Consider the following 18,760-nt stretch of genomic DNA (forward strand, 5'->3'; position numbering starts at 1 on the left):
TACATGTTCAGCCCAACGGTACAATTTTTGCAAATCTTCTAATAATCGTTCAGCCCAACGGTACAAAAAGCCCAACGGTATAATTTTTTGTAAATCTTCTAAAATCGTTCAGCCCAACGATTGCAAAAAGCCCAATGGTAATAAAACCCAACGGTACAAAAATCGAACTGTTTGAATTTTTATTAAAAAAAAAAAAAATTTGGACGGCTAAAGTAGTCCCGTCCCACTCTTGGGACGGGTCAAGTTGTACCGTGCACACTATTTCTATTTTCTTAACCAATTTGGCTCCAGTTTTGACAATTCTTATAATAGAAACGATAATTTGACAACGCGTTGGTGACTCAAATTGCTATAAACATTGTCAACTGTCACATTGAAAATAAAAAATAACAACGCGTTGATGATGCTCTTATGATGAAAAATTGTCTACGTATCTAGCTCTTTTGTCAAACTAAAATCAAGTTGAATGTAGTTCCATAGATATTGAGTTTGGAGAAGTTTCCATAGTAGTAGCGAATGAAGAAGATATCCCCGTCCTTGTCCCTAAAATTTGTCATTTGTAGTTCCTTCCTTGGATGACTTTTGGTGCTCCATTGGTAGCTTTTAAATAACAATAAGTGCTCTATTGATGAGGTGACCTTTGGTGCGTGCTCCATGTATAACTCATGTATTTTGGGTTGCTCGGTTGCCATGATCCAATAGGTTGGTGACAACTTAAGATGTAATTAATGATGACACGTGTCTAATATATATGAGGTATGAATATTATATATGCTAGACACGTGGTTAATATTCACCTGGTGAGAATATTATGTACTGACATAGCCTCCTATTTTTAAGTCACCGAGAGAATTGAAGGGACTTGAAAATAAACAAAAGGGAGCATGTGACCAGTACGAGGACGTCTCATTTAAGAAATTCCTTGATCGAATATGGAAACTGCCTTGCGTTTTGTGGGTGATCTAAATCATTGCATTGTCCATTAAGCCCCAGTTATTGGTATTGTAAATCGGCAAATCGCCTTTGTAGACTGCTTTATACTATAACAGACTGTTTTGAAAAAATATTGTCATATTGGTAAATGGCATTCGTAAGGGTATGTTTGGAATATGTTTTCAGCCTTTTTAGGGTGTAATAAATATATATTTGTACCAGTTTGAAAATTAAATACTACCATGACTGAGTAGTACTGCATCAATAATGTAACAGATCATTCTGTGAGCTAGAAAATAATGTTAAGTAGCGTATTAGGTAAGCATTAGATTGTTATATATGTGATCTGATAAACTGTTTTTGAGATAGACTGTTCTGTGATCTGGAGAACTGATAGATCGTTCTGTGATATGATAGAATAGTTTTTTGCGATAGACCGTTCTGTAATCTGGAGAATGCCCTTCTCGAGTTGAATGATATGGTATGGTAATATATTGGACCTCAAATAAGATACCAACATGTTTGTATGGTAAACTACTATGTTTGAGTAGTACCGAATGGTATGGTATGGTATGGTAAATGGTACATGTACTAAGCCTTCTTAGGGCACCAATACGTTTGACCATGACTACTACGTCTGAGTAGTGCTAAATTCAGAGATTGCCTTCGTAAATGGTATGGTATGGTAATATTTTAAACCCAAGTAAGGTATCAATATGTTGGTATGGTAACATATATGACTGTAACTTGCCCCCATCTTGTCGCTTGATTGACCTGCAATAAATTGAGTGAATTGAACATGCTACTGTGGTTGTAGCCAACCCAGTTCGGAGTGTAATCAACCTACACTAGGTCAAGATGTAGACATAGAAATTAGTAGTATGTGTACTCAAGGTCGGTAGTTTAATTGAACACTTGCACAGTTGGAGGTTGATTTGTGCACAAACTAAGTTGCTACTTCCTTTCATCTGTTTAGAGTAGTGTAACCTCTTAATTCATCAGTTCTCATGGAGTAGTGTTGATTCAGGGACTTGAAACTTGAGCTAATTACTAATATACATACTGAAGTATATTGTGACAGTATTATGGTAGCACCAGATCGTAGTACAGGATACCTACTAATGAGGGAGTTGTACGAATCAAAGGTATTGATTTATATGGAGCATTGCGCTTATTAACTCATAAATTAATTGGACTTTGCATAGGGCATGGCGAGCTGAAGCTAACCCCTGGTTTGGAGTTTGATCGTTCTGTAATAGTTCAAACTAATACTAAAATGGAATTAATACAAAATCAGTACTAAACTTGGAGATGTATGAAGCACTGAACTCAAATCAAAACTGAGTTGAATCAAGTGCCCATGATAGTATTTGTAAGTATCCCTTGGTTTGGAGATTGATTGACCTGCGAAGGAGTGAGTAGTATAGAGAGAAATTAGTAGTAATAATGTCGAGTTGGAGAGGATCAACTTTACTCTGATGGAATGGAGTACGCCAAGCTTTTATGGAAAATTCAAACTTAAGAGATCAAGACTCTTATTTCAATGGTAAATAAGTTTTTGGTAGCTCCTGCTTCAAAATTGATGGGTAGGTTGTTCGTTCTGTGATGGACGTCCTGCAAGGTGGAACTCAAACTGCCAAATGGCAATACTAGTCATTTTGTAATACACTGCGAAAGACCGAGCTGCATCCTTAGTTTGAGAATGTTACTCGTACGGGAATTGATCGAGCTGGATTCAGTTTTGTATATCAACTTAATGATCATGTCCAATTAGACCTAATGACCAGGTCGTAACAAACCAAATTTCAGGTTGGCATGAACCGCACGCATGATGGTTGATGCTTAATCTGCATAAACTTTGAGCAAATTAAAAATAATGGAACTCGATATATAATGAAGTAATTGGATGCAGTAATTTATATATATCACGTCTGATTTTTGGTGATTCAAGGTCACATTTTGAAGTTCGAAAGAACTGCAGAGAGAGAGAGAGAGAGAGAGAGAGCTTTGCTAATATCACGGATCACCGTTGAAACAAGAACTTGAAATTGGTAATTGATGTATGAAGAAACAAGAACTTGAAATTGGTAATTGATGTATGAAGCAAGAAGGACATCTTGGTCCAGTACCTATTTACAAACTTGATGGCAACATTCTTCAATTGAATTTGACCGTAATAAACTGGTATATATATCTATCTAATAAGATAGGGTTTTTTTTTTCACTACAGGACAAAACTATAATAAAGGACGGTCCAGATCGAATCTAGAACCATCAAACGGCTACTGTGCTCTTATTTTCTCCGAGATACGTGTTGGCAGCTATTAACTAAATGTGTCGCAAAGTTGATCCATGAGCCGAAACGGCTGTAACGCCAACAGGTCAACAGTTCGAGTCGCTCTAACATCATTTTCTGCTTTGTTTTGTTTATTGCAACAACATAAAATTGATTAAAACAAATATTGCCAACAGGTCAACAGTTCGAGTCGCTCTAACATTATTTTCTGCTTTCAGTCAAACCAGTGTGTTAAATACTCACTGAAGCAACCATCTTGAAGTAAAGTCATCCTATTCGTTGTCTTAGAATTTACTCATGGAGGTATGGTATGCATGCCCAAACATGATTGCAACCAGTGCCGAAGGCCTTTAATGCATAGGTGAAATGTGCCGAAGGCATGCCGGTGAGTGTCTTTAAGACACGGGGCATATTCTAGTATTCCAACAACATAAGAAGCAAATTGAAGGGATTCTATTTCAATTTACAAAATGTAAGAGAAAGAAATGACCACAAAATCCCATATTGTAACGCTTAAGGATAATTATAAGACAATTCATCATTGGTATTATCAGGTCGTTTAGTGGTAAAAATGGATGTGCACATCTACGACCTGGCATGGACTCTTTGATACTCAAAAATGTAAAGTAAACAATGTAGGACGAAAAACAAAAAGCTGGCTTTATTTATACCCTTTCCCTGGTGCCTTAATAGTTTTCCTATTACGTAGAGTTTCTCATTCATGAAATCCCAAATAAACTTGGTTTTGAACTATAACAATATGTAAAGGCAGTAAGCATATACAAAGCAAAGAGTCTAAAAAGACCATAAGTGTGTCTATTACAACAAATGGGTGGTCCAGTTTGTTTCGATATGATTATTTTCCGTTGGTTTTACAATGATTAAGAAGCATACTCGATGATTTTTGAAACGAGATCCAACAAGTCGAGTAATCTCTGTTTCAAAATTTTAAGTTTTTCAACAAGCAAACACTAATTAGAAGCCCCCAGTATGTGAGGTTCTTCTGGTGATCTAAAAACTTGTTTATAACCGAGTCACATTTCCCTATTTGATGGCATGCGTGGTTACCATGTTGTTGCTATATTCTAGAGTCTTAGTAGTCCTTAAAAAAAAGGTAATAAAAATAATGCGGCTAAAGAAATGAGGTAGGATATAAATTTGCTTATCTGATTTAGCCAACACTTGTTGGAGTTGCTAACTTCATTGAGTAGTTCGTTTGTGGCTTTTCATCTTTGCTTCGTTGGCTTGGAAATTGAAGGTTCAAGATTGTTGATCGGAAAAATTAAAGCTTTTAAGTAGATGAATTTCCAAAAATTTCTTCCTACAGACGGCGCCAATATAAAAGGGGTAAAATTCGTTTATCATATACATAACCAAAATAATTTGATTGATAGTATTGACTGAAATTATTATGATGAGAAGCTGCCTACATATTTAGTTCTTTTGTCGAATTAGAATCAAGTCGACTGTAGTTCCATAGATATTGAGCTTGGAAAAGTTTACATGGTGGTAGCGAATGGAGAAGATCTCCCCCGTCCTTGTCCCTAAAACTTGTCATTTGTAGCTCTTTCCTTGGATGGCCTTTGGTGCTCCATTGGTAGCTCTTAAATAACAATAAGTGCTCCATTGATGAGGTGACCTTTCGTGCTCCATGTATAACTCATGCCTTTTGGGTTTCTCGGTTGCCATTATATCTAATAGGATGGTGACAACTTAAGATCGATATAACTAATGATGACACGGGTCTAATATATATGAGGTATGAAAAGTATACATTGACATAGCCCATCGTTATGTGATCAGAGCTAGATCGTTCTGTGATCTTATGAATTAGATTGTTCTGTGATCTAATAGGATTGACCATTATGTAATGACAGAGTTGATGATATGCTGAACACGTGGTTAATATTCACCTGGTGAGAATATTATGTGTTGAGACTTGACACCATACAAGCACCTAACATAGCTCAACAAATGACAAACGGGACTAAAAAGCATTAGCCTAGAAGGAGATGCCAAGACTAAGAAACATTTTGGAGCACAAACATGGCTCTTTATATGAATATGAAAGATGTATGCATGCCCATTTTTGACATTATTTGGACTTTACCAACCTTTGGCCTCAATGCCTCAGGACTAGTAACACATAACACAAGTTGGATTATGATATACATATATAGTACAATTTGACTTAGTTCCTCAAGATATTCCATGGTGGTGATGGTCATTGCTTTCATGTAAAGATGTCGATTTCCATACATTTGTGATGTAAGAATCAATGGATGCAACTGGCTCTTGCAGGCACACCTAAGGATAAGAAACATTGTAACCCAGCATGTATTGTACGCTTTAGCTGCATTGAGACCAAAAAATGCCAATAAACCACTCCTTGAATGACATTTACGATAATGAGCAAATGTCACATGTATTGTGTGTGATTCACTGGTTCAAATGACTACTTTCTCCAACATACATTCTACAATTATGGATGATAGCCTGCTTGCCTGCCATAAACTAGAGTAAACTGCTTGACCTGCTTTCTCAAATTTTGTTCAGCTATGGGGAAGTGGATTTGCAGACTCAGGATCCTAGAAGAAGAAACAATGCAAACACAGAAATAAGATTCTCCAAGTTTTCTAAAATCATAAATTGTTAAAACACCACAAACATTTCTTTTTATAAACCAATATAGTGGCTTGTACAGATTCCAACTTTTAGGATTTGGAATCTTCGCTAATATAAGGACAATAAGACCTTGTTGTCTCAAGTCCTTCAGCCACTTAAATAATAATAAAAAAAAGTCCCACTAAATACGGAATTGTGCACATCAATTAATAGGACAGGTCTCGTTGACGTCGTTGAAAAGACTCGGGTGAATGAAGGATACGCAGTAGGGGTGTGCATAAAACCGATGTACCCGACTAAACCGACCGACCCGACTCGACCCGAGCTATGTGGGTCGGTTATCCATTTAAGACGGTTCGGATCGGTTTGTTAAATGGCAAAACCGACAGGGTCGGTTCGGTGCTCGGTTTGGATTTGGTATAACCGAAAATAACCGACCCGATCCGCAATATCTTAATATACTAGATTAGTAGAAAATTAGAAATATGCTATACCAAATTACCAATTAGTAAAAAGTAAAAACCCATTAACTAGGGCTGAGCCGCTACATCCCCCACCAGTCTAGCCGCCACCATTCCTCCACCACTCTTCCATCAGTCAGCAGTTAGCACCATGACACCATCATCAACAAAGGTAATAACCATCATCAACAAGACGAGGAACAAGCACAATTCTTGCACAACCACAACTAGTTCTTGGCAAATCACACTCTCATAATGGAGAACCAAGCCGAGATTTACCAGACACAGGGCGCCCTATTGCAACGGGCTATTGCACGGATTGACTTCATCGAGAATCTTATAAATGGATTTCTCTCACCTAAGGATCCTCGACGTTAATTGGGCCATGACACAAATTAAATTTTGCAAATTTATGTTCTTTGTCATTTTCTTTTTAGTTTTTAGTATAGTGCAATTTTCCTATTGTAATAAATGTAATTTGTTTTTACTTAGTCATTTCCATCGTATTCTAATTTTTGGTTTATCTTTGTCTACAGGTGGTATCTTTCATCACGCATCTTCTGAAAGGGCACCTCCAAAGATTATCCCTGAACAATCCTTCCATGATTTGTTAAATTCTCCTGCATATGGACATCTTTTTAGAGACCTTATCACCCAAGTTGGTTGGACCTCCTTCATTCTGCACCCTGAGCAGACATACTCTCCAGATTTGGTAGCTTATTTTTATGATCATATGGAGGATACACCTACTGCACGTGGTTTCTTTTTGAACGGATTTGCAATCTGTATTGGTAACACCAAACATCTCTTTTACGAGCCAACAGTTGCTATGGCTTTGGACCTTCCCTATAATCAGCTAAACCCTTCCATTCAATACCTCATACAAAACACCTTTAATCACTACTTTTGGGAAATTTGTCCGCCCTTTATGGCGATGGCCTCACCCAAGTCATTGAATGTGATGAACCTGGATGATAGCCAGACAGAACAATTCCCATGGCAAGTATGACAATGAATGTCGGGACTGCCATGTTATTTATCTTTCTGAACATCATAAGGGATTGGCATTTTTCCACTACCTCCAAATCAGCTTGCAAGGCTTTCCATGCTCTTGCTCAGCAACATGCCGCCTTCGACATCACGAACCTTGTAATTGATCAGAACCTGAAAAGGGCTCATCTTTTTCGACAGCATTATATCACTTTGCCAGTTACCGCATGCCAGCTAATGAGGACATTCTTCTCACGGTTTGCGGCCACTTTTCATGATTGGGTACGTGTAGATTCTATGTGTCCGACGAATAGGATAATTCGTTCTTTGAAATTTAGGGTTTAGCGTCGACACTCTTCAAGGTACCAGAGGTACGTTCGTTGCTTCCCTAAAGACAGAGACATGATAGCTCATTTGGACACTTCTAGAAAGAGAAAGTGGAGCGAAGTTTTGTAGACCATGATAAACTGGCGTGACGCAAAGGAATGACATTTTGATAGAAATGAAGCGAGAATGGATATACCCCTAATTCGTAATTAGGGCAGTGTAAGTTTATGTACATATTTGTTGTCTTACCTTTTGATGTGAAAAGTACATAACCTAACAGTGTCCTTTCCCTTTTGTGTTGTATACTATATGTGGTGTTAACATAATTTTCTATTGAAGATATCAACTTTATTTTTGCTCAAGCCTCTCAGGTATATTCTTTCTTCATCTTGAGACTTTGAGGACACAGCGTCCATCTGTTTGGGGGTGGTTAGAACCTTTTGCAAAAAAAAAGTAAGCATTTATAGGTTGTATATAGTTTTATTTTCTGTCTAAATAAGTGTATTTAGTGACAAAGTCTCGTTTCATTTTCTGTGATGAAAAATATTTAGAAATCTCACCCTAGCATTAGAACTAGGATTTGTTCTTAGAAACTTGAGTTAATATATATGTAATAGTTTTTATATCTTTTCATGAGTAGTCATGCACTAACTATCATTAAATGTATATAACAGTAAGTTTCTGGGACCGACGGTTAGACAACTTAATTTCCATATCCTGTGAGAATCTAACTAAAGAGCCTCAAAATGTGTGATATATGAGTAATGACATAGATGAGTAGTTTTTTCGAATAGAGAAGTTCATGCGTCTACTTACTTGATCACTACTTGAATCCTAGGCGAGAATTTAGGCCTTCTTTGGATCGATATAGCCAAAAATTCACACTTGTAAAAACTTTTACCACTAGTCGCCCCACTTAGCCTTTCATTAACCCTTTCTATTTCACCAAAAATTCATTACCTATCTATTAACCACAAATAAATAAGCCCACCTAGATGATGAGTATGAGAAATAGGATGAAGTGCGGAAAAATGAAGAGAAAAACTTGTCACAAATCAAAATCAGTTACCTACTCCAGAAGAAAAGAAAAAGAAAAATAGAAATATGTTTCCAAAAAAATCAAAAGGAAAATCAAAGTTAGAATTTCCCCCTAAATCAAATCAAAAGGGAATATAAAAGCTTAAAAAAGTGATGTCTGGAAACTCATGTTAGAAGCAGGAAAGAAAATAAGGATTTCTCTGGTGTAAATATCTCGAAGACCTTATTATCTCATACTTATCATTTTTGAATTTTCCATTCCTTTTTCTTCTACACTACCACCTAAGCCCCATAACACATAATAAAGACCTTTAGCTCAATTAGGAGTAGGATGGTGTGATAATAAGTAGTAGATGTGAATTCTCGACCTCGGTTCCTCTGACTATCATTGAGTATGTGAGAAAACGTGTGCCCACTACACACTGGAGTTAGCAAAACTTGAGTGGACAAATATGAGAGAATTTGTGTTTCGACACATACCTATGAGAACCTACTTAAGGACGCTATCCAAAGGATTCAGAAACGGCCCTGCTTGTACATTTCATTGAAAAGATCACTGCATGCATGTTCATATGTAGATGTTTTGATTATTATGTGTATATTAACTTGAATTTCAAAAGAATTGACCCTTGTTTCCCCCGCTAGTGAGATGTATAGATATCTGAGATTAATTAAGGGAACAAGCCTTTGTTACTGAGTCATTATAGTATAAATGAAGTTTGTGAGTATCTTCTCTAGAAAACTCTCATGAGGCTATAACTCGTCCACTAGGGAATTTCTAGTGGTTTAAGGCCTTGTTGCATGCGGTCAATGTAACTGCACTCTGCAAAATGAGACTTAGTTTAGGACAACACATTTTTGGCCACTTATCATTTTAATGTCTCTTCTTTGCTTGAGGACAAGCAAAGTGCTATTTGGGGGTGGTGTGATAAGCACCCAAAACTGTAATACTAAACCCTGAGGGACATAGCACTTTGGTTAATTATGTGTTTAACAATCATGAAATAATTATATTTTCGTACTTTTGCAGGTTTTCGCAGTTAACGTAAATATGATGATAAAACATGCATCAAAGTACGGAAATACTGTGCATACTCGTAGTCTTCCCACTCAGCCCCAGTGAAGCCCAACATAGCCTGACTAGAGCCGAAGATTCCAAAGGGACAAACCCAGTGCAGAACGGGTCTACGTGTAAAGAAGCAGCAAACTTCCGAAGCTCACATCTTTCAAACCTGGACGTCGAGTTCGGAATATGAACTGCCAAAATGACCAAGGCGACGAGCTTTACGCAAAGACAGAAAGTTGTAAAAACGCCAAAATTTGAGTCGCCACTAGACACAGCACGTGGACCCACTCTGCAGGCCCACAAGAAATGACGAGTCATCATAGACAGGTGGCAAGTGATGGTCACTTGTGTGACACCTTGCAAATAAGAAAAGACAAAGAAATAAATACATAACTAGAAAAATACAAGCTTTGTTAATGAAATGGTTTTAGATTTTTCTAGAAACAAAAAAAGACAAAAGGGAAATTAATGGATGAAGGCTTCACTTGAGGGGGCTATATATATTGGGTGATATGAGAGAAAGGGGGTTAGACTTTAAGACTTAGACTTTATATTCTTGCATTAGTTTCCTTCCGTTGTTTTGCATTCTCCTTCCAGTAGCTTTTCATTCAAGCATCAAGTACTATAAGTATTTACTTTAATAAAATTTATTTGTCTTTAAGTTAAGTTCCTAGCCTGTTCTTCATTTACTTGTTTAGCGTATACAATAAGACCAATCAATCCATCATGACCATGAGCTAAAATCCTCCCAAGGTGAGGGTTAATGATGCTCATGTGAGCATCAGGATTGACACTTTGATGTTCAAAAATCACTACTTAGGAATTAGGTGTAGATTATGCATCCGATCCCAAAATGATTGAGATTGGCCAAGTTTGGAGTGCTGATACTCCTAAACAGTCTCGTGAGAGACCCATTCAAGTCTCGCGCGAGACCCTATGGTGGCCGTTAGCACTCTAGTTTGTCCAGCTAATGTGTAATCAAACCAAGAGCTGAAATGATATTTCAGAGATGGAATGTTAGTTCAACTCCTTATGCTAGTGAGATGAGCTCAGAGATGAGTGCATCTCACTAGGGATCGTTACTCGACGCCGTTTCGGGTTTGCCTATGAACTTGAGACGGATTAGAGTTGTAGTGATATAGTACTCTAACTATTGAAACTGATTTTGCATGATTATGATTAACCTTTGTCCTGTATTTTTATCCTTGTTTATTTTACATAGAAATCAATCGTTATTATTTTATGTTACTTGCATTACTGTTAATTTATCTAAACCTGAGAAATATCCTAAAATCCTACTCACTAAAAGTTGTAAATCCAGTTGTAAACCTTGCCTAGCCCTAAGGTATGGACGTTCCCTTACTCAACCTATCCTACCAACCCACATGAGTAAAGTAACTTGACTAATCGGACGTTTACGGACTTTGGACTTTGGATTGCGGACTCTGGACTTCGGACTCAAAAGATTTAAAACCTAAATTACCGTTTATCAATACACAGTGCAACTCTTCTACTAGAACATGAATTGCATGTCCATGCTTCTGACACTGGATACACTTCTTTGCATATCGAAGACAATTCCTTCGCATCTGTGGCCAGAAGTATCCTTGCCTCGCTATCTTATTAACCAATGACCTCCTCGCCGAATGATTTCCACACTCCCCTTCGTGCATCTCAGTAGTAATTTGGCTAGCCTTTGCCGTCGATATACATTTTAAATGTGGTCCACCAGGATTTTTCTGATACAATTCATCCTCAATCAGCAAATATCTTTCAGCTCCTGCTTTTACTCTTCAATCCTCATTTTTATCCTCTGGTAATTCACCTTTAGACAAAAATGAAACATAGTTGCTTAACCATGACGCCCCTAGCGTATCTACTTCCATAACCTCTGAATGTTTCGTATCGATACTTGAGTTTTGCTTAACACCAATGTGCAATAGACATCCTTATGTATTTTCAAGCATAGCTGCGACATATGCCAGCGCATCTGCATGTCAATTTTCTCCTCGATTAAGGTGCTGGAATTTAATCTTGCTGAAGTTTTTGAGCTTCAATCTAATGAAGTTCAAATAATCAATCATGTTATCGTATTTTGCTGAATATCCTCCATTGATTTGGCTTACCACTAATTGAGAATCTCTGAACACAGATAATTCTTTGACATTTAGCGATTTAGCCATTTCCAATCCTATTATCAATGCCTCATATTCTGCTTCGTTATTGGACGCGTGAAACCCCAGAGTAACTGCTGACTCCAATCTCTGATTTTCAGGGGTTATCAAAATAGCTCCGATACCACATCCCTTTTGTCCTGATGATCCATCGACAAAAAGTCTCCACCCATTTGTGCCAGCCCATGGATCATCTTTATCCATCACATCATCAGGTTCTTGCAAATTTAAGTAACTATCTTCTTCAATCTTCCAATTTTCATCTTCAGCAGAAAAATCCGCTAAAAAAACTGCCAATACTTGGCTTTTTTCTAAAACCCTATTCCTATATTCAATCCCAAACTCATCAATGAGTACTAACCACTTCGCCATTCCTCCCAACTTGGCTATCTTGGCTAAAGTTTGCTTTAAAGGAAGATTCGTCATGACAATGACTGAGTGGGATTGGAAATAAGGTTTCAACCTTTGAGTAGAATAGAGGAGAGATAATGCATATTTTTCTAGCATCGAATATCGAGTTTCAGCCTCAAGCATGGTTTTGGATTGAAAATAGATAGGTCGCTTAACTCCATCTTCTACTTTTACTAGTACCGAACTAATAACAAAGTTAGATACTGCAAGATATAAAATTAAAGTATCACCTTCCTCTGGCTTCATCAAAGTTGGCACTTCTTGAAGATACTTTTTTAATTCTGAGAATGCCAATTCACATTCTTCATCCCATATGAACTTTGTATTCTTTTTCAGCAACTTGAATAAGGGTTTGCATCGGTCAGAAGTTCTTGATATGAACCTATTCAAAGCTACACTCTTCCTGTTAATTTTTGTATCTGCTTCCTAGTATTTGGAGAAGGCATTTGCTGAAAAGCTCGAATCTGATTTGGATTCACATCAATACCTCTCTTTGTGACTATATACCCCCAGGAATTTCCCTGAACTTACTACAAAAGTACACTTCTCTGGGTTGAGCTTCATGTTGAATTGTCTAAATATTCGGAACACCGTATCGAGGTCTTTAACATGATCCTCTGCCTTCTTTGATTTTATCACCATATTGTTGATATATACTTCCACAATATGCTTGATCAAATTTCTGAACATCTTCTCTACCAACCTCTGATACATTGCTCCTGCATTGTTTAGACCTAGACCTAACGACATTATGATGAAACAGTAAAGACCTCCTTCTACAACGAACGTTGATTTTAGTTGGTCTAATACTGCCATTATAACTTGAAAATATCCTGAATGACCATCGTAAAAACTTAACAACTTGAAACCAACTGTTCGATCGACCAACTCATCAATCCTTGGCATCGGATAGTAATCTTTGGGACATTCCCTGTTAACATATGTAAAATCCACACAGATTCTAACCTTGCCATTCTTCTTTGGGACAACAACAATGTTTTCTACCTATTCAGAATTATCGATTTCCCTTATGATTCCACATTTTAGCATCTCATGAATTTCCTCTTGTACCGCATTCTCATATATCGGCCTGACCCTCTTATGTTTCTGATGCACTGGAATTGCTCCTTCTCACATATTCAGCTTATGAGAATATATAAGAGGATCGATACCAAGAAGATCAGCCATCGACCGCAAATACATCTTTATTTGTCTTTAGGAATTCTATCAACTCTTGCCTGATTTTTGAACTCATCTCTGTACCCATAAAAGTAAAGCAACTTTCATTGTTCTGACCGATATTTACTTTATGTACTTCTTCCATTGTCTTGCTCGGAACCATTTCCACCTCTGTTTTCATCTCCGATGTAAACCTAAAATCCTCCTAATATTTCTTGGTATCGGACTTTGGAGATGAAACTTCTGTTAATTGCTATCTGGTGTCTTCCAAGACGCCCCCAGTGTCTACTTTTTTCTCTTTCATCATACCCTTGGCAGTAACAAAATTGCATTTCTCGGATTCTAACTTATCACCTTTTACCTCATGTGGCCCATACACAGTCGGAAATTTGATAACCTGGTAGAAAGTACTCGGAATTGCTCGCATAGCATGTATCCACTTTCGTCCCAAGATAGCATTATGATCTGAATGATGCTTGATGACTATGAATTTAGTCATAATTGTATGTGGACCTGCTCTTACCGTACTGGTAATTTAATTTCCCCAGTTGGCCTAGTAGAAGTTCCATTGAACCCAAACAAATTAAACTGTGGTTCTTTCAGATGCGACTCATCAAATCCGATATTCGTATATGCTTTCCAAAAAAGAATATTCACTGAACTTCCACAATCAACCAGTACTTTTTGCACATCATATCCTGATATCCTTAATGTAATCAACAAAGCATTATCATGAGGTAACATTACCTTTGATAGATCATCAGGCACAAACATAATAGCTCTAGGTATGCTTACCAATACTAATGCGGGGTTCACTGGTATCGGCTCCACGTTCACTTCTAGCACCTCTTTGACTGTCAATATCTTCCGAATTTTATCCCTTATAATCTTCTTTTGTGGGATAACCCCCTTATATATCATGTTGATTACCCCTAAGGGTTTATCATTTACCATAGTTATCACTTCCAGTCTAGCATCAGCTCTGAACTCCCGAAGCTTTCTATCTCTCATTAATCGATCCACCTCTCTGAGCAGCTATAAACACTTATTTGTGTTATGATTCTTGACCTTATGGAAATTACAGAAAGGTTTATCTGCTATTTCCCGAAGCTTGTAAGTCGGATGCTGGAAATAAGGTTCTTTTCCCACCCTCCTTAAAATGTCTTCCACTGTAGTATTAATGGCGATATAATTACTTGGATCTAATTCCTCTTTCAGTGATCTTTCAAACCTCTTTTTCTGTGAAGGTTGATTTTCTGATTTCAAATAAGGATCAACTGATTTCCTCTTATCGGATTTGTTATAGTTATCCTCCTTGGTAGAATTATTTAATTCCGACACCTACAACACTGGTTGAACCGATGCTGCTAGAATACATTCTTCAACTTGCACATCTTTCTCAGTTTTATCATACAACTCTCTCAAAGTTTTAATATCCTTACGAAGCATATACTTGTGCATATCGGAACCTGGAATAAGCCCTGTCTGAAATGCCATCACCGCTGTCATTTCCGATTCATCTAAATGCTCTACGACCTGCGCCTCTACCTTGAAATGCGACAAGAAAATTTTAAGAGATTCCTTCTTTCCTTGCTTGAGTTGGAACAAAACCGACACTTGCTTTGGTTTTACTCGCTGATGACCATAATTGGTCAAAAACTTTTCCTCAATCTCCCTAAAACATGATATTGACCCCTCCTGTAGAGAACAAAACCACTTCAACGCCTTCCCCTTCAGACTTGAAGATAATGAATTGCATAATAATGAATCTAGATAGGTTGTTCCTTGGTATATCGAAAACTGGTGTCAATGTCCAAATAGATGATCCATCGGATCTGACGTCCCATCGTATTGAGTATATTTAGGAATTTTGAACTTGGGTGGAATGGGCATCATCTCGACACTTTGATGTATCGGATTTCTACTGACATCATCTGCCAATCTTCGTATCGATGCTGAAGTTTTCTCGAGAAGTTGGTTTCCCAACTGCTTCTGCATCATCTCTTGTATCATCTCTTTGGTGATAAGTTGTGGTATCGGAATTACAAGTATCGGTGATGCTTCTGTAATTCTTTCGTTTCTTGCCGATGCCTTTTCTATAAAATGACTTACTGACTTTGAACTACAAGCCTCCTCCTCTTCCACGTGGAGATCCTTTAAAACTTGACTTGGACTTGCATTCTTCATCTCTTGATTCTCCTTAAGTAATATAGCATTCTGTTTTTCCACTTCCTTCAACTGCTTCAAGACTTCTTGAAGTGAAATTTCTACCTCAATGTTTTCCTCCTGATATCGCTTACTTACTGAAGCTCTTGTATTCCTTGTTTGCGATTGATTATCATTATCCACTCGCTTACTATTTGCTCTCTTCTTTGGAGCCATTATGATTCACTCCTTAATTCACTACTAACTCTTCCTTCACTCTTCTTTCACTCAAACTCAGAACAAAACTACGGATTCAAAATCGAAGAAGAAGAAAACTTCACAATTTTCTTGTTCTCGATGCACAGACGGTGCCAATGTAATGACTAAAAACAATCTTTAGATAATTGATCTCATATCACACGAATTACTGATCGTAATTGAAGATGAATGATATAAAGATAATTTGAACAAGATTGAATTGAAGTGAAACAAAAAATTTTATTTATCAATAATGGAGGTTTACAATCTCTCTGATTCTCTCTTTCTCTCTCCTGTTTCTAATAATTTTTGTAGGAATGATCGAATGAATCTTTCTTTCACTTCATCCAGTCTTTATATAGTGTCCTCAATTAGCTTTGACCCAATCAACTCTTGACACGTGTCCATTGTCTTTTTCCTTCTTTTCCCGCTCAATACCTGCAAATATTTGGAATAACCACGAAATATATTGAGATATTGACCCTCATGTCAATATCTCAAGTTTTGAAATATCAAACAAAAATATTTAAAAGCACGATATTTGCCCACTACATTGGGCACATCTAGGGGTGTGCACGGGTCGGTTCGGGTCGGTTTTGGGCTAAAACCGACCACCGAACAGACCCTGTCGGTTTATGCAATATTGTACCCGAACCGACCCAACCTTATAGACTTAACCGACCCACAACCAACCCGACTAGATTCTGCTCTAACCGATGCCCGACCAAAACCGACTGTTGGTCTGTTTACCCGATTATAACCAACCCGATCCCAAATTCTTATAACCTCTAGTCTTGAAATTGGAGGTGGTAAAACTTAAAAGGTCCAAGAAAAGGAGCAACCTTATTACGTGACCCCAGCTTTTCTTCCAAGAGGATTCGAATTGGTAGAGTATGGAAAAACAGTTTGAAAATCAAGGAGGAAGGAGCATCTGAAAAACATTTATTAATTGAGTTTGATGATAAGTCTCAGAAATGGGTTATTTGTGATTTGTGCTCCACAAATGGCACACTCTTGAATCATTGTTTGATTCATCCGAAAAAGTGGATGAGTCTTAGAGATGGGGATTTGATTAGAATTGGTGAAGTCACTTCAATCGTTGCCATTCTTCAAGTGGAATCTGAAGAGAAGAAACAAGACAGTGTGTATACTTCAACGCCTTTAAATACTCAAACCCCTATTGTAGTGAGTTGGAGTCGGCAAGGTGGGCGTCTTAGACGAGATGGTATGTCTTTAAGCAGTGAAAATTTGGAGAGGATGGAGATGGAACAAGACAATGTGGATGGGTCTGTTGTGGAGAGATGACAAGGTGGTAAGCATACTGAGAATTTGGTGAAGATGGGGATGAAACAAGGCAATGTGGGTACTATTGCGGAGTGTCAGATTTTGCCAAGGGGACGTCTAAGACAGGGTGGTGTGCCTTTAAGTAGTGAATATTTGGGGTCTGTTTCAGACTTTCAGTTGTTGATTTGGAGACTAAGATAGTTGGGGGTGATAAGGAAGAACCAAAGAAGGATTGAGTCATCCTAGTAGTTGTGATTATTTACAAGGTCACTTTTTCAGTAGCTTTCCAACCTTTGCTGACGACAACTTCACTGTGAAGTATACGTTTGACACTTGAGAGCTCCATATCTAAATACACTATTACTACAAAGAAAAAAGGATACAGACCTTGCATGAGGATTGAGGAAGTTAGTCTCTACAAGGAAGCAGATATACAACTTCAAGTCGATAGAAGAGAATCATATAGGTGTACCCTCTTCTGCTGGACATCAGGACATGCAAAACTGAACTCTGATTGAGTAGTATCTGGTCAGGGATAGGAGGACTATATAGGAGCTGCAAATTTGCAGTGTTATGGCTAATGCCATTAAACCAACTATTTCTTATGTGAATGCTGCATCAAAAGATTCAAAGCAGTGAAGAAAAAAAGCATCTGTGAGACTGTGACAGTCCAGTCCCAGAATAGATATAAGCATCTGGGTCTCAAATATTAACCATTTCATAGCACAACATTATTTTCCAATAATAACAGCACACAACACATGATAATATGGTAAGAGCCTAAGAGGATTCTAACGGCAGAAATATATATAGTAAACAAGCCATAGATTGAGAGCAAAACAGATAGTATACCAACACATGAACACCATAATACTGAAGAAGTTTAAATAGAACTTCAAAACAAGCCTGACAATCAAGAGTCCTTGCAGAGTTGCAGGGATGTTCTTAGAATTTTCAAGGTTAACTTTCTCACTAGAGGCAACACTACAAGCCCATCCTGGTACACATCCAGATTTCCATGATGTCAAATTACAATTCTGATTAAGCTCCATCGTAATCTTTGAACCCCCTTCGAAAAAACTCCCGAAGTAGAACTTAATTTCCGCTGCTGTACATATGTGTTATGTAAGATCAGCTGATTCATAAACCACGCACAAAACAATATATGAGACAACTGCACAACTCCGTATTAAGACTGTAATTACTTAAACTTAGTTTAGTAGAAAATGTACAGACTTGTTTTGTCAATGCAGTTAGATAAAAAAATCCAAATTCAACGAAAAATCAAATGCTCCATTCCAATCAGCTTCACTGTAAACATTATTAAACAAAAAATAACTTACTATATAACCAAAAACCAATATCATCCACAAAGGCCAAAACTATCCACACAAGCCCACGACTATCAAAACAAAAGCTATCCACATGATCCACATCTATCTGCCTATCCACACTATCAAGCTCTAAGCACAACCTGCATTTCATAACAAACAAAAATAATCCAACTTATTCAAGTTCACAAATAGACATAGTGAATGAACTTCACAAAAATAAACTTAAAACCGATTACCAA

At 37.5% G+C, this 18,760-nt stretch overlaps 1 protein-coding gene across 1 annotated transcript; it reads right to left on the reverse strand.

Annotated features, from left to right (window-relative positions):
* Window positions 1-11,733: 11,733 nt before the first annotated feature.
* Window positions 11,734-14,511, reverse strand: LOC147524815 (uncharacterized). Its single transcript, XM_086576612.1, has 3 exons — window positions 14,024-14,511; window positions 12,853-13,252; window positions 11,734-12,747 (listed from the first exon to the last, which is right to left on the reverse strand). The coding sequence occupies exons 1-3, from the start codon at window positions 14,509-14,511 to the stop codon at window positions 11,734-11,736; spliced, it is 1,902 nt and encodes a 633-aa protein (XP_086432738.1).
* Between the last annotated feature and the right edge of the window lie 4,249 nt (window positions 14,512-18,760).

This window comes from Coptis chinensis, chromosome 1, assembly GCF_015680905.1.
Source record: "Coptis chinensis isolate HL-2020 chromosome 1, ASM1568090v1, whole genome shotgun sequence".
Lineage (NCBI taxonomy): Eukaryota > Viridiplantae > Streptophyta > Magnoliopsida > Ranunculales > Ranunculaceae > Coptis > Coptis chinensis.